Below are 14,361 nucleotides of genomic sequence, written 5' to 3'. Positions count from 1 at the left end.
TTAAATGATGATAAGTATTATCATCGGTTACGAAAAATTATTTGTTCGATTCAAAATAAATTCTACAGAGACGAACGATGAACAAACGTATATCCGTCTCACGTTACATTTACTTTTACTTCGATAATGACCCGTGAGTCTGCTTGGGTGGAGCTGGATGGACGAAACGCGCTACAATCATTGCACGGAAGACACGGACAGGGTGGACAGCACCTTGACAAGCCGTAAAGATAAAAATTGAAGCTGGGGAAACACTTACCGGCCACTCCAGCATAAGCCTGCATTCCAGGATACGCGGCGGCATGCTGAAGTGCCGCCTCCCCGTTGGCCAACCCCTGCGCTGGAATGGACAGATGGAGGGCATCTACACTTCAGTAAGCTCAGCTCTTATCGGGGAGAGGGGCCTAGTCTAGAGGCCCCTGTCGCAATACCCAGTAGGCCAATCAATACCGCTCGATATTTCCACCGGCTATATACTCGACTAGCAATAAGTACCCGAATGGCGATAAAGGACGAAGACTAATGAAGGATTGACTATAAGAATGATTATACGTCGTGAAATTCATTGCTCTTGCAATACGCAAAGTCCCGATTTAAATAACGTTTTAAAAATTTATCAACATTGTACGGTTTAACTTAATCAATATTCGGACGACTATTTTTATCGTTAATTTTCTGATGCATTTTGTCGAACATAAAGACCAAGGTCCAATCTGGAAGACCTCGAGAATAATCGCAAAATAAATGCAAAAAGAAAAGACTTTCTCTCTCAACAAATATTTACTTATATACTAACACATGTTTACTTGTTACAAATTTAATTGTTCATTACTAGAATTAAATCACTCTTGCGTAAACGTAAATCTCGCGCTTAGCAAGAGCTAGTGAAGTCCCACATTGGTGCTAGGTCTTCCGCATATGGACCCCATGTCGTCATTAATTTCAGCTCTCCTCGCAAATAAACGCCAACGAATGTAACGGCGCTTCTTCACCGAAGTACGGAAGAGTATGACGTGCGAGTACCGCCCGGCGTACTTGGCATGGTACTTGGCCTGCGCGAAGTTATTTACATCCCCGTGGAATAATAAAGTCTGTTGCCGATTGGCCGGGTATTGCGCAGGGGCGGCACGCTGCGCCTGAGTTGATACTCACGTCCCGCATAAGTCTGCGGTATTCCGTTGGTGTAGACACCTGGATCCGAGCCTGCTGGCTGGCCGTTCGGCGTTTGAGCGGCCATGTTAAAATTGGGCATCGTTGGCGACGGTAACGACGGTAGTGCTCCGTTAACCGGTTGCCCTGTGCCGGTACCTACGAGCAAACCTGATCAGTACACACCGGTTACCCTCTTGCACTTTCAACACCAACCACGTTCGTCCTTTACACCGAAGCATCTGATCGGAACGCAGTCTCTAATTTCTTCCTCTATACTTTTTTTTTTTTTCATTTTTCCTCTGCTATAAATATAACATAATTGATTGGTTGTGAGAAAGGACCGTTAATGATCCGTATGTCTCGCAAGGCATTTGAAGTATCGAATACACTACGAATCATTGGATTGTTGATTTCATAAATCAGAATGTTATATCGAGTTAATATCATAGAGATATCGATTCGGTCAAAGAGTTACGTTTAATTTTTTTCTTCCTCTTTGTACACCGCTTTGTGCACCGTTCTTGCGATGTGATACTACGGTAACCGTATGCTTGTTCTTGAATTACGATTTTAGTTTCCACGAAAAGGTCGTGTTTATCAATAATAGTTTGCCTCCTGTCTGTGTCAACGATACGATTCGGATCAGCGATCAAAGCCTTGCATTGCGCTAATAACGCATTGATCGCGTCGGTGACCAACGTTTGGTATCACGTCAATATGACTCAGTGTAGGTAATGAGACATAATTATGTTTGGGCAACATCTGTTATTTCTGTCGAGTTAGCACGTGACTATACGGGAAATACGCAGTCAAGGGCACACGATAATGATAATATCGGCGCGTTTAATCGATCGCAACCTTTACAAGCATGATTGTCAATAATAATTTTCGTTGCGAAATAAATTCAAGTTCTTTAACCCTTTGAAACTGACGCCAAAATCTGTAACACGATTTATTAACGATGGGTCTATAAAATCCATTTAATTTATGTTAATTAAAAAGTACTAATTAATCTCAAGGAATCAAAATAACTCGTATAAAAAAGAATTAATATTAACTCTTAAACGCCATACTATGGAAACAACACACTTGGGTATACTCAACAATTTAATTATGATATATGTTTTCATAAAAATGAAAATATTGTAAACAATTTTTTTCTATTAAAAAACCAGATATTAAGGAACATAACGGTATCAAACAAAAATATATATCTTTATTAATAAAATTTATTTACTAATAAAAATTATTTAAAAAATTATAAGTAATGGAAAAAACATTTAAAAAGCATTGAAAAAAATCAGATATGTTGTCCTGAAAAAGCGTTTAAGAGCTACATTTAGTATATTTCAACAAAAATAATCCAAATGCAAATGTAACATAAAGAAAATTGAATTATTTAACATTTTTTTATACAAAAAAATTTGTAATTAAATATGTCCAGAAAGTTTAAAGAAACATCACAATTTGCTGTTAAAGAGAAGTAAGCACTGATGCTTTAATACTTTCGAATCGGGTCTACAACCATGAAATGTGAAAGATCAGGATGGAAAAGAATCTCGATGCCTCGATATCACTCGGATTACGTTGCATGCGCTCACATCGTCGCTCGGTTACGTGCATCGGATATGACGATACGTCGTAAACTTAAACTTCTTGGCTGCACGATACACGTCCCGGCATTGTCGATTCGGTTAGACAGGTCAAGCGATTTCTATACAAGGTGAAACTTACAGCGATTGCGAGAGCACCGTTCGATACTATAAAATACATCGCGCTTGCGATCAAGGTTTCTTCATTAAACTTTGCATGATACGAATTCCATAAAACTGTAACGAAGCTACACGGAGAAAAACGGTTTTACTAAAGTATATCTAAAAATTTATGCCTAAATTCTAAACAGAATCGTAAGGCTCGTAACATATTCCTGTAAGACTTGTAAGAATTTTTAAGTGCTTTATACGATAGCTTCTTACTAGTCATAAAATTTATAAAAAATCGTAGATATTTACGAATAATCGTACGTCTTACGATACATACGCATAAAATTAGAATACTAGTTATGAGGTCTTATACAAGTTTTACGATAACACGTTACGAGTCTTACGATTCTGCTTAGAATTGACCCATTAGGAAGACACAGCCCTGCAAATAACTTTGTTGGACTAAATAATTATGTAGATGCCCAAACTAGTTGCTAGAATGTCGAAACTTTGTAATGTTTCTCATAATAATGCTTGAGCCTAATTATTTTGATGACCCAAATTATTTTCAGATCTATACTCTTTAAATTTAAATCAGTGGATAATCACTGATATCAGTCCCAAGTATGCCGGTATGGTAAGTGAAAGTGAAATTCACAGTGAAATTCAATAACAAAATCAATGAAACATGGAATTCCTAACCTAGCTATCTTTTTTTTAATGTATAAATTCAATGTATATGGTATTGAAACTGAGACATGCAAATATCGGTATTTTAATTATAAAATGTTTATTATAATAACTTCCTTTTCTTTCAGTTAAATTTCACTGATTATTCAGGGCCAAGCATATCTGCTGGTAATTAATGATAATCAGTGATTTCTGATTCAGATTTAGAGAGTAGCTTAATTTTTAAATACTTTATCGCAAAATTGCTTTTTCCGTGTACATCTCAAGCGAATTCCTAAACAATTTGAAGTACTACTTTTCTGAAGTAATTTTATTTTGAATTCTATATTATTGACGACTTTTAGTCCGTGCAACGATTTGAAATGTATGCGATTATTGGTAGGATTACGGCTACAGAATGATTCCCGAGCACGCAGATCTATCTGCCAATGCCACCCTGTATACACGCAGTTTGCGGTTATGCCATCGTTCCGTCGAAAATAAAAGCTCGCTGCTACAGTAATCTTCAGTGCGGAGTAAAGCGGACGGACGCGGCGAAGCCAGGGGATTCGGCGGAGAAATAAAATATTATTTCCCTATCAAACGGTATTACCTTCCGCTCGACGAGACTCGACGTATAACGGAGCCGATTTCCGCGCTTACTTTACTTCTCTACAGCGCTTCGACCTCTCCCGCTGTTTCTTGCATTGCCATGCCGAGTGAGAAGGAAAACGGAGAAGAAAGGTGTGAGCGAAGAAGGGGCAAGGAAGAGGCATTTCTTTAGCTTCCTTCTTCTCCTACAACGAGCTTTCGATAAAGTTTTGCGGTACCAGCAATATCTCTCGCTTGAGTCACGTTCGATGAAAATGTTGTATTGATTTACGAGTCGGTTATAAGGCAACCGACTGCACGCCTCGTCTGTCGCAAGAATCCAGAGAAACTATAGAGAAGCAGACCAGGAAGAAAGAGCGACCGGACGGGAGATATGTTTTATATCACTAAAATCGGACGGCTATCGAGTTGATGGCGGATAATTCGTGTGCCCTCGAATGTTTCTTTCCTTTTCCGTAAAATGCACGTTTTATCGGATTGGTGCTGTTAACTCGAAATTGATTAAATTAAATTAAAAAAATTTTTCCACGTAATCTTCGTAAATTGTGTCATCAAAATAATATCTTCTTTATATCCAATATTAACAAGGTATATACATTATATTTTCATTATGTTCAATATATTTTGTATTAACTTAACAACTAAATAATCACTTCCTGATTAAACGAGAATACTGCAATTGACAAATGTGCCAACAATATAAAAATATGTTAGAAACATAGAGAAATATATTCGCGAGAAAAGATTGTAGTTTATAACAACATATAGATATTCTTAAGTATAACAAAAGTTTCTATGAAAAAGTTTAGCTTGAATTGAATTTCTCGAAGAATACATCATATTTCGGAGACGACAAATGAATTCTTTTCTCACGAATATTTGCGCGTCGTGAGGTATTCTAATTTTCTTATACCCAGTTTCATCAATGTAAGATTAACTTTAATCTCTCAGTTTAATTTACTTTTTATCTTTTTCTAATTTTTAGGATTAGAAAAAGATAAACAGCAAATTAAATTAAGATTAAAGTTAATCTACATTGATGGAAACGGACATCAGCTGAATATTCTTACCAGAGGTTGGCGGAACCACCGGATTTGGCATGCCATTCAATGTATGCGGTAATTGTCCAGCCAACGCGGTCATTGGATTGATGTACGTTCCTTGTGCAGTCGCTGCTGCCATGAGCGCTGCTTGCTGCTACAATATAAAGAGAATATCATTGTCAGAAAAAACATTTTCTCTTGAATTATATATGTAGTTCTTCTTTATTATTATTTTAAATATTACTTAAAAAAAACACATGATTTTGAAAAACATTTGCGAAATCAAAGTTATCTCTTTTGTTAAGAAAAACTATCTGAATTTAATGAAAATAGGAGTATGTGTACCTGAAACATTAGATGAATATTCATATTATAAATATGATATTATAAATAGAAAAATTTCAAAATGACATTTATCCTTTACTGCAAACCTGGGAAAAATTAAACCGCGAAAGGTGATTATGAGGGACCTCTTTGCATGCCGGCGTTAACGCGATGGCATCGAGTTTCGGCCGATCATTTCCGAGAGTAACGAGGGACGAACCATCGCAGATTGTGAGTCGTGGTAACGAGGACAACAAGGCGGTAATGCGGTAACGCGAGAGCCATTAATGGTAACACGACCCACCTGAGCGTAAGCGTTGTAAGCGCCGAAATGATTGAAGAAGGGGTTAAGGATGCTCATGTTCCCGGCCATTTGCTGCATGCGTCTTATTTGTCTCTCTTTATCAGTGTCTGCAAATTTTACCACTATGCTGGATGACGCACCCTGCAACAGATAATGCATATTGTTGATTTGTCGCTTTTACAACGTCGGAATTTTTACAGTACGACACAATTTTATGATATACGAGAACTACAATGTACATTTTAACGACCTCCTCAACGAGCTTTATTATTTATAGCATGTGTTATGACCAGCGTACGGGAAAACTGTTTTAATTGGGCTTTTATAAGTAAAGGAATAATTGGAGATTCTTTTTTATACTGCTATATTTCATAATGGTATCTAACATTCGCTTTTATTTGATAGACAGCAGAATTTAAAGCAATTTCTCATGTAAGTTTAATTAATAGAAACCGTCGAATAATTAGGAACCGCATGAGGCTTTTCTACGCATTTCAACATTAATAATTCTATTAAAATTCGATGATTGTATAGTCATAATTGTCGAAAAAATATATAATGCAATGTAATATATCGAATCTGTCACACGAGAAATAAAATGGTATCATATATACTCTCTAGACGTGAAAGAGCATAGATGTAGGTACAAAACGTACGAGACGAACAAGTGATTCAAGATCCTTTTGCATTAAAAAAAAGACTTCTTCTCTTTCGAGATGCTCGCGAGGATATGTAAGGCGATGACGTTCTCACGATGTCTAAAATATAAATGGAAAGGGGCAACAGGTGGTCAGTGGCCATTGTTTTTTTTTGCATTCGAGCTCCCGGTGATACATTATATTCACGTCATCAATGCAAATGCTAGCTAGGCGTTCCTGAGTTTATATAACGTTTGTAGTGTTATAACTCGCGTAACGAGACTTTCAGCTTTGGTCACGCGACTTTGCATGGCGCATTTCATCGCGCTTTACTCGCGTGCATCTCTTCTCACTTTTTTCACGTAGCTTTTATAAGCTTTGTTTCAACGTCCCTCTTCGGAGAGCCTAAGATGTGATCGCAATGAAAAAATGTAATCTATTTGTAAAAATATTCATATATTTCTTCCCAATTAATTCACAATTTTTATGATTTTCTCTGATATAACTTTGATACGACGTTTATTAGTTTCGTCCTGATTTATGCATTGACATTAAATCGATACTATTATGATAAACAATCTCTTATATGTAAAAATCTCATGCCGCACACAAAAATTGATAATAATATAATGAGAAACTAATTTCATACGAAATTGTTGTTCATGTTAAAAATAAATTCACTAGATAAATAAATGCGTTTATTTCCTGAAAATTCTTACAGTAATCAACCTTTATATTATAAATGTATAAAACTCGTTAATTAAACTATAAACCCGTAATAAGGCTAGTATACTGATTAAATTAAATTGTTCGATAACATGTTATTAAAATTTAACTTAATTAAAAATAGATATAAGATACAGGATCTTAACCAATATTTAAAAATATTAGATATATTAAATTAGATATATTAAATTAGATCCATTTAAAAAATAATTAAATTTAATTAGTTAATTAAAGAGATGGATAAAATGTTGCGTATAAAATCCTTAAAATTATCAATCATTTCAGATAAATTTAATCATACATATGAAAATAACATAGATAAAAATAGTATAGACATTGAAATTAAAAAAGGAAAAATTTGATCTCTGGCGTGACTGTTATTACATTGACAACAATTGGAGCGTATATCGATAATCGGTCGACTGTCTTCACCCTGTGGCAATTCTCGACAAAAGGCTCAGGGCCGTTATTCATCGGCGAAGCGCATACGCTGGCCGGTGCAATTGCTTGTAATTTAACGATGAGGACACAGTCAGAGTCGGACCGGTAACGCGATATATCCGCTTGACAGATTTTCACAGAACGTCACCTTGTGATACATCGTATCCCGTTCCTATTAGATCGAACGAGACGTCGCTTCGGTGATTTCAAAGACAATCCTGACGAAACGTTTTCAACATGTGCATGCAACCTGGCACTCCCGGTAGTCCACCCTGACATTCTCGTTGTAATGCATGTGCTACTATGCGTCGAGGTGTGTACCTATGTGCGTTAAATGCTCGCCTCTAAATTGAAAGAGAGGGCGATTTTGTGCGACGCCAATCGACGCTGTCAGAAACACTCGCTCGTGTCGCCGCGCCAAATTTTGCTTTCATTATTTTTACTTTTTCTCCTATGTCGTTTTTGACCCGAATGGGCGTTGACGCGGCAAACAAAATCACGCTCAGCGAACAGCTTTTAGAGAAAAGCTCTTCTACCGTTTTCTCTTATTGTACCCTCGTAGATTTCATCTAAATGTGTAATGCGAGCGAACCATCTCACTCTCATAGGAGCGAACGTAACTTCCGTTAATTTTCGGAATATTACATGAACGGAATATCTACATGAACGAAAGTGAGTCAAACAAAGACGAACGAGAACGAACGTTCATGTCTCGCGTTTTGAAATACGCGTACCTCGAAACTGAGAGATACAGCATTATATAATCGAAAATCCAGAACAGACCTGGACTGCGTCATCCATGTGTAAAATTGATAGACAAAAATGAGAGAAGTAGGACGCAAAGACGGTCAGTCTCTATCTGTTTTTATGCTTTGTCTCTCTCTCTCTCTCTCTCTCTCATTTTTATCGATCAATTACACATGGATTAACATAGTCCAGGTCTGTTCTAGGTCTTCGGTTATAACGCTGTATCTCCAAGTTTTAATCACATTTGACCACATTTGATGCACTATTTAGATACAGAGTTTATACTGTATGTTTGGTTATAACGAGCTTCGAGTCGATAATACACAGATACAAGGTCGAAGATTCAGAAGGTTACCGTGTAACCTCCTACGCGAGGTCGCGGTTAAAAATCATCGTCTTTTTAATCCGCGGTTTCACCTTTGGCAACACAAATACCAAATACGCCAACACGCCGTATTTAATATTTGCGAGCGCTGAAGGGCTTACAATACACACGGGCACCTCGATTATTAAAAGTTCCGTTCGCGGTCGGAGCTCGAACGAGGTCAAACGCGCATACAACCGCGAGCGTCGCGAGAAAATCAGCGACGAGCTTGCCGTATACAAAGTCGTAAAAGTTTCCAAGAGTGGATGTAACTTTCCGTGTTACTGTAACTACAACTAATATTGGGAGTTTCGTGCGATATTCCTCCCTTTTTGTCTCTCAGCTATACGCCTCTGCGTTACTCCAAAGCTTTACAAAGAAGCAAAACTGTGAAACGTTAAGATAACTTTACGTTCTTTAAATGCTTGTTTGCTTTCGATATTGTAATATTGAATCTGTCTAAAATCTACCGATTTCCCAAATTATTTAATAAACGACGCAAATTATTTAAATAAGAAACTTCGTAATATTTTATTCAAATATGTTCAAGTTTTTAAGTATTTTTTGTAGCCTTGAACAAAGTAATCAAAAGATGTATAATACAAAGAAGTTTTGTCTCTTTCCTGCACATTAAAATTCTTTCATTCTTTTTCCAGTTGTAATTTTTTCGTATCTAAAAGAATCGAGGGAGCTCTAAATTGGAGTTCGTGTTTTTCGCAAGAACGAACTTAAATTCGTTAAAAGTAGCGATGATTGTCATGTATGGAAGTCTATATATTTTCTCTTTTCACAGACAGTTTGTCGAAACATTTTCGTTGAAAATTAATTGTAATAATTACGAAAATCTTTATAGCGTATAAAGAACTTCCGAGCTAATTGCAAGACTTTTAAGTTCGCCGAGCACATCGCACGCTCTAAATATTAATGAGTTCGAGGTCAGTATTGACGCAAAGAAAAAAAACCGACAAAAAATTCGAAACGTCGAATTCCCGAGTAGATGCCACGGTGTGTGTCTATCCACGCGCGTCTATGTTACACCCTTTCGTGTGAGAAAAATCGTCGAGCCGCGCTGGTTACACGCCACTGGTGAACGGCATCGACGCATGCACGTCTGAAAGATAATTTGTCTCGCGTCGACAGTCTCGAGCTTCGAAGCCTTGTGCGCCACGCAGGTGTAACGTAGGTACCCATAAGGTGTATGTGACATTTACGCGAACACATATGTACGACGGTGCGCACGTGTGTGGCATAGAGAAGATGAGGCTAGAACGAGGCGAGACGCGGTCGGGGTTGCAAGGGGAGGATCGACGAGGTCGTATCGGAGCCAGTGAAGCCGAAGCCTCATTATTGGGGGATTACGGTTCATTAATTCCGATCCAACGTTCTGAACTACACGCGGAAAGGAAAAGCCGTCCTCCCGAGAGCCGGGGGGTATCATGCGGAGAACGTTTGAAGCCGCCGCCGCCACCGCCGCTTCCCCTTGTTCGTTATGTCTATCCTACGTGTCGCCCCCATTAAAGTTGCCCCTTTAAAAATGTCGATATTAAACCGCGTGCTTTTTCTTCCATTATGATTTCGTGAGCCGACGTATCGTGGGGACTCCGCGTTTGATGTTTCATCCATGCGTACGACGTTGTCTGGTCGAATTTCGTTCGGACTTGTCAGCCTTACGCCCTTAGGGCTAGAGGAATCCGTTGACGATTGATGCTCTTTATGTCTATTATACCCGTTGGCGTTTTTAATACTCTCTCAGCGTATTTCTCATTAACTGCAGATACCGACCATGAGTCGATTGAGAGCTTCAAAATAAAAGTTGATAAAATCTCTGTAGCAGGTACTTGGACGAACATCTCAGCGTTGGAGCTTAGCTCAGAGAGCCACAATATTGAGCAGGCCTTGCCAACGGAATGAAGCAATTACCTGCTGATTGGAGGCTCTCACGTTAGCCGCACCATCACACTTGCCAATCCGTTGGACGGTAATTTCAATAGATTCAACTGGAACCACAAGACTGACCGGAACGCCGATTGCCCCTCGTCCGTGATTCTCTATCGAATCGAAATACAGAAGCGAGCGGTTTAATTCGTCGATGTGTGTCGCAAATTACAAATCGCTTCTGCGATCCTTTTAAATGTCGACAGAAAAGAACTAATTGGAAAATCGTTGCGTGTAAAACTTGAAATCTGTCAAAGTTATCAAAATAATATGGACAGATTTAAAGCACGCTCTCAAAAGATTGAACGGTGGTAGGACGAAAAACGAGACAATATAATCCTTTGAGTACAGTCAGTACAGGAGAGCGCGAACGTTTTGTATAGCCAAAATTCATCGATAGTAACAAGTGTTATGGTCAAAGAGCCACGTAGTTTTTTTTTCACGTCAAATTTAAGGTATCAAAAGTTTGCGCAAGAATTAGACGGAAGAATTTTGCTAAAATATTTGCGTTTCTTTCGAAACTTATGGTCTTTATTTATAAATATATATATATATTAATTTATATATTAAATAATAAAACTGGTCAAAATGTTATGTCAAAATGTAAAAAAGAATGTTATTTATATATACAGATTTAGTTTTATATATATAAATCATTCATAATATATTTTGCTAATTTATATCCATAATTAACAATGTTAGTGATATTTTAACTATGAAATATTGCGTAATATTTTAATTATTAAAATTTTAAAAATTAGATATTACAATATTTACATTTATATTGTAATAATATTTACAAATAATTTTCTTTTGAAATAGTGTTATTATGATTATAATTCTCTCTTCCATTTTCCGTTTATTCTTGTTATTTACATTTCTTACTATTTTCTGTTGTGTTTACATTACATATTGCTCTTTCTTCTTATTTCTCATTTTAACGTATTTTTAATGCATTGTATATTTAAGAAAAATTTCCTTTTCCATAATAAAGTAAATATCGATCTATATTTCTTTCTGTGTCTCCTCTAACTAGATTTATTCTATTAGTTAATGAAGACATAGAACAAACGACTGCCGTCATTGAGATCCTCTGGAAATTGGCGCGCTTAAATGTACATACATGGAAATCAATTATTAACGTTAACATCGCGTTGCTTTGTTGACGGGGTATCTCTATCACAAACGCGGTGTTCTCCGTACCGGATACGTTCGTATCGATTCGACGATACCACCTTGTAACGGAAGGGGGAGTCGGCGCACAATGAGGAATCACGACAAGAGCCTTATCGTACGAATAATCGCTTCGAATCCTGCACTAAGGACGGGATTTTGCTGATGGGCTCTCAGGCTCTCACGGTCGATCGCGCTTCTTTTCTACGGTCGTCCATTCTCTTTCTTCCTCCCTCCGCGCAGATTTGGGCCCAGCAGTCGTTCTGACTCCCGATACACACGAAAGGCGACCCGCTAAATAAGTAACAGTTGTACTGGAGATAAAAGCAATGCAATTACGAGGCCGCCAAGGGAATTACTCAGGGAATGTCTTTAATTAAATGTTGGAAGCAGTTTCCGAGCCTCCGTTAATGCAGAGACAATTTCTTTCCATCTACTTTCCGCGCGCGCGCACGCTATCTCAGACGAGAAAGGCAACATCCGAAAATGAAGACGTCTACATTACATCCACGTTACATCCAGATTCATAGATATCTCGATTTAACGAAGTTAGTTTTAAAGTTCATGTACCTAATCACTCGCGTCAATATCCATTCTTTCCTCGACAAATATCGAATTCCAATTTTCCTCATTCCGATCGAGAAACGCGCATATTCTTGCTAATCACTTGTGGCCTGTGGTTCTATATATACTCATTGAAATTCGAAATAACTTCAATTGACCAACGTATCGTTTTTATAGAACTCCGTACGATAAATGTCTGTGTATTTTGGAATTCAATTTAACACACTGAATGCCATACGGAGTTCGATTAATCTCGTAAAGTCTGACTAAAGGTTACCCATGTATTGAGATATTTGGTCGCATTCAACGTATTACTTAATATACCTCAATTTCTCTCTTATTAAATCGATCAAGAGTTCATACTTTTTTTTACTTCGTCATGTACTCAATGAAATATCACTTACGTTGGTTATATGTATATTCCAAATTGCTTTAAATCCTGTATAGACGTAGATTACTGTCGCATGTTTCTCACTTTACTGCGAGGAGATGGCAAAAATCGGCGGTATGCCAAAGTACGCAAATAGGACCAATGGGACGTCGCTTTGGGGTGGCGCGACGAAACACTTCACGCGGTTTTTACCTTTTATTACGAGGCATTTCCGGAAGATATATGTATGCGAGGGGAAGATCTCTTGGTGCGAGAGAAGCGTGGCGTTGGAGGGTTCGCGAGGCGTGACAAGAAATGTCATACGCTTCGGAAAGCATAACTACGTGAGGCCCGGTCGCATACCGTTACATAAGCATGCGCAGCATACACACACACACACACACAAAATGCAAGAGAAAGGGAGAAAGAGTGAACGTCAGAGTCCGCGATGAGCGCGAAAATATTGAGAGCCTCCGAAGAAATATTGTCCGTTGCGTGATACACGAACGCGCCTCTGATTCGAGACGTGTAAACAGCCTGTGGATCGATGTGATCAAACAAAAAAACACGCAAAAAAATTCAAAGCTCAGAGGTGTAATACTCTTACGCACCTGATACAGGATCGCGTATGTATTCTGTAGTAGATTATCATCGCGAGTATAAAAGATCTAATCTTTTACACGAAAAAAGAGTAAAGCCGGCGTTACCTCAACGCTTCGCATGACAGAGTCGTGGTTTGTAATGTCATCGTGTCAATGGAAATTTTTTCTGTAATATTTCATAAAGCATTAACCTGGCAAACTAGCTGATCCCGCAAACAGGTTTACGCGCTCTGTGGTGGTGAAGTTATTTTTCTGTTAAAGTGTTTATTTGAAAAAAAGGGTTTAAAGCCACGCGAAGAGAATAGCGAAACCCGGGAATACATCGAGCTGCTGGAGAAATACTACTTGCACGGAAAGGTCGCTACGAGAAACGTAAACCACATTATACGGGGCGTGAAATCGAAAAAAAATGTTTGTACTACCATTGGTCGGTATATAAATGTCTCGGTATTGTTAGAAATTAAAATTTTCTCGTGTGTAATATCCGCGAACGACGAATTGTAAAATCGGCTGAAATATTGAGCGACCAAAGAAATATTGCCTGTCGTGTGACGCATAAATGCGTCGATCCGAGAGGCGTAAATCGCATTATCCCGCTCGTGAAAACGAAATAAAATGTATACGCATGTGTGTTGCCAGTAGACAAGTTTTATGGTAATGCTTTGTCAGCGAAAGTGCTGTAATATTAATCTCGCGGCTACATACAATGCATCTATTAAAAATATCGCGTTTTTAATGGAAAGCGTATAATCTATCACAACTTTTAAACTGTGTATTTATTTATATAATAGTAATATATCAGTCATAAATTATATTTATGATACTTGTACGCTAATACAATAACGTTCTCGCGACAAATATATGAGATATGCGTAATAAAAATAATGTAATAAAAATATACAAATACTTATATTTTCAAAGTGATATATAAAAGTATAATATTGCACACAGAAAAATACATATTGGATGTAAATAATAAATACTTGTTTCAAGT

General features: G+C 37.7%; 1 protein-coding gene across 10 annotated transcripts in view; it reads right to left on the bottom strand.

Annotated features, from left to right (window-relative positions):
- bru3 (CUGBP Elav-like family member bruno 3) overlaps positions 1–14,361 on the bottom strand; it is a 91,626-nt gene that overhangs the window by 11,287 nt on the left and 65,978 nt on the right. For 7 of the 10 annotated variants that reach the window (XM_018449979.1, XM_018449981.1, XM_018449984.1 and 4 more), the window contains 4 exons: positions 5,808–5,948; positions 5,207–5,333; positions 1,153–1,320; positions 260–364 (listed from right to left, as the gene is read on the bottom strand). In XM_018449979.1, the coding sequence (XP_018305481.1) occupies positions 260–364; positions 1,153–1,320; positions 5,207–5,333; positions 5,808–5,948 (541 nt within the window). The remainder of the gene's footprint in view (positions 1–259; positions 365–1,152; positions 1,321–5,206; positions 5,334–5,807; positions 5,949–14,361) is intronic. The other 3 variants (XM_018449983.1, XM_018449988.1, XM_018449980.1) reach the window with 2 other exon arrangements.

Source organism: Mycetomoellerius zeteki, unplaced genomic scaffold (assembly GCF_001594055.1).
Source record: "Mycetomoellerius zeteki isolate Tzet28-1 unplaced genomic scaffold, Tzet1.0 scaffold252, whole genome shotgun sequence".
NCBI lineage: Eukaryota > Metazoa > Arthropoda > Insecta > Hymenoptera > Formicidae > Mycetomoellerius > Mycetomoellerius zeteki.
The sequence above is the reverse complement of the archived record's forward strand: the minus strand, read 5'-3'. Positions and strand labels throughout refer to the sequence as shown.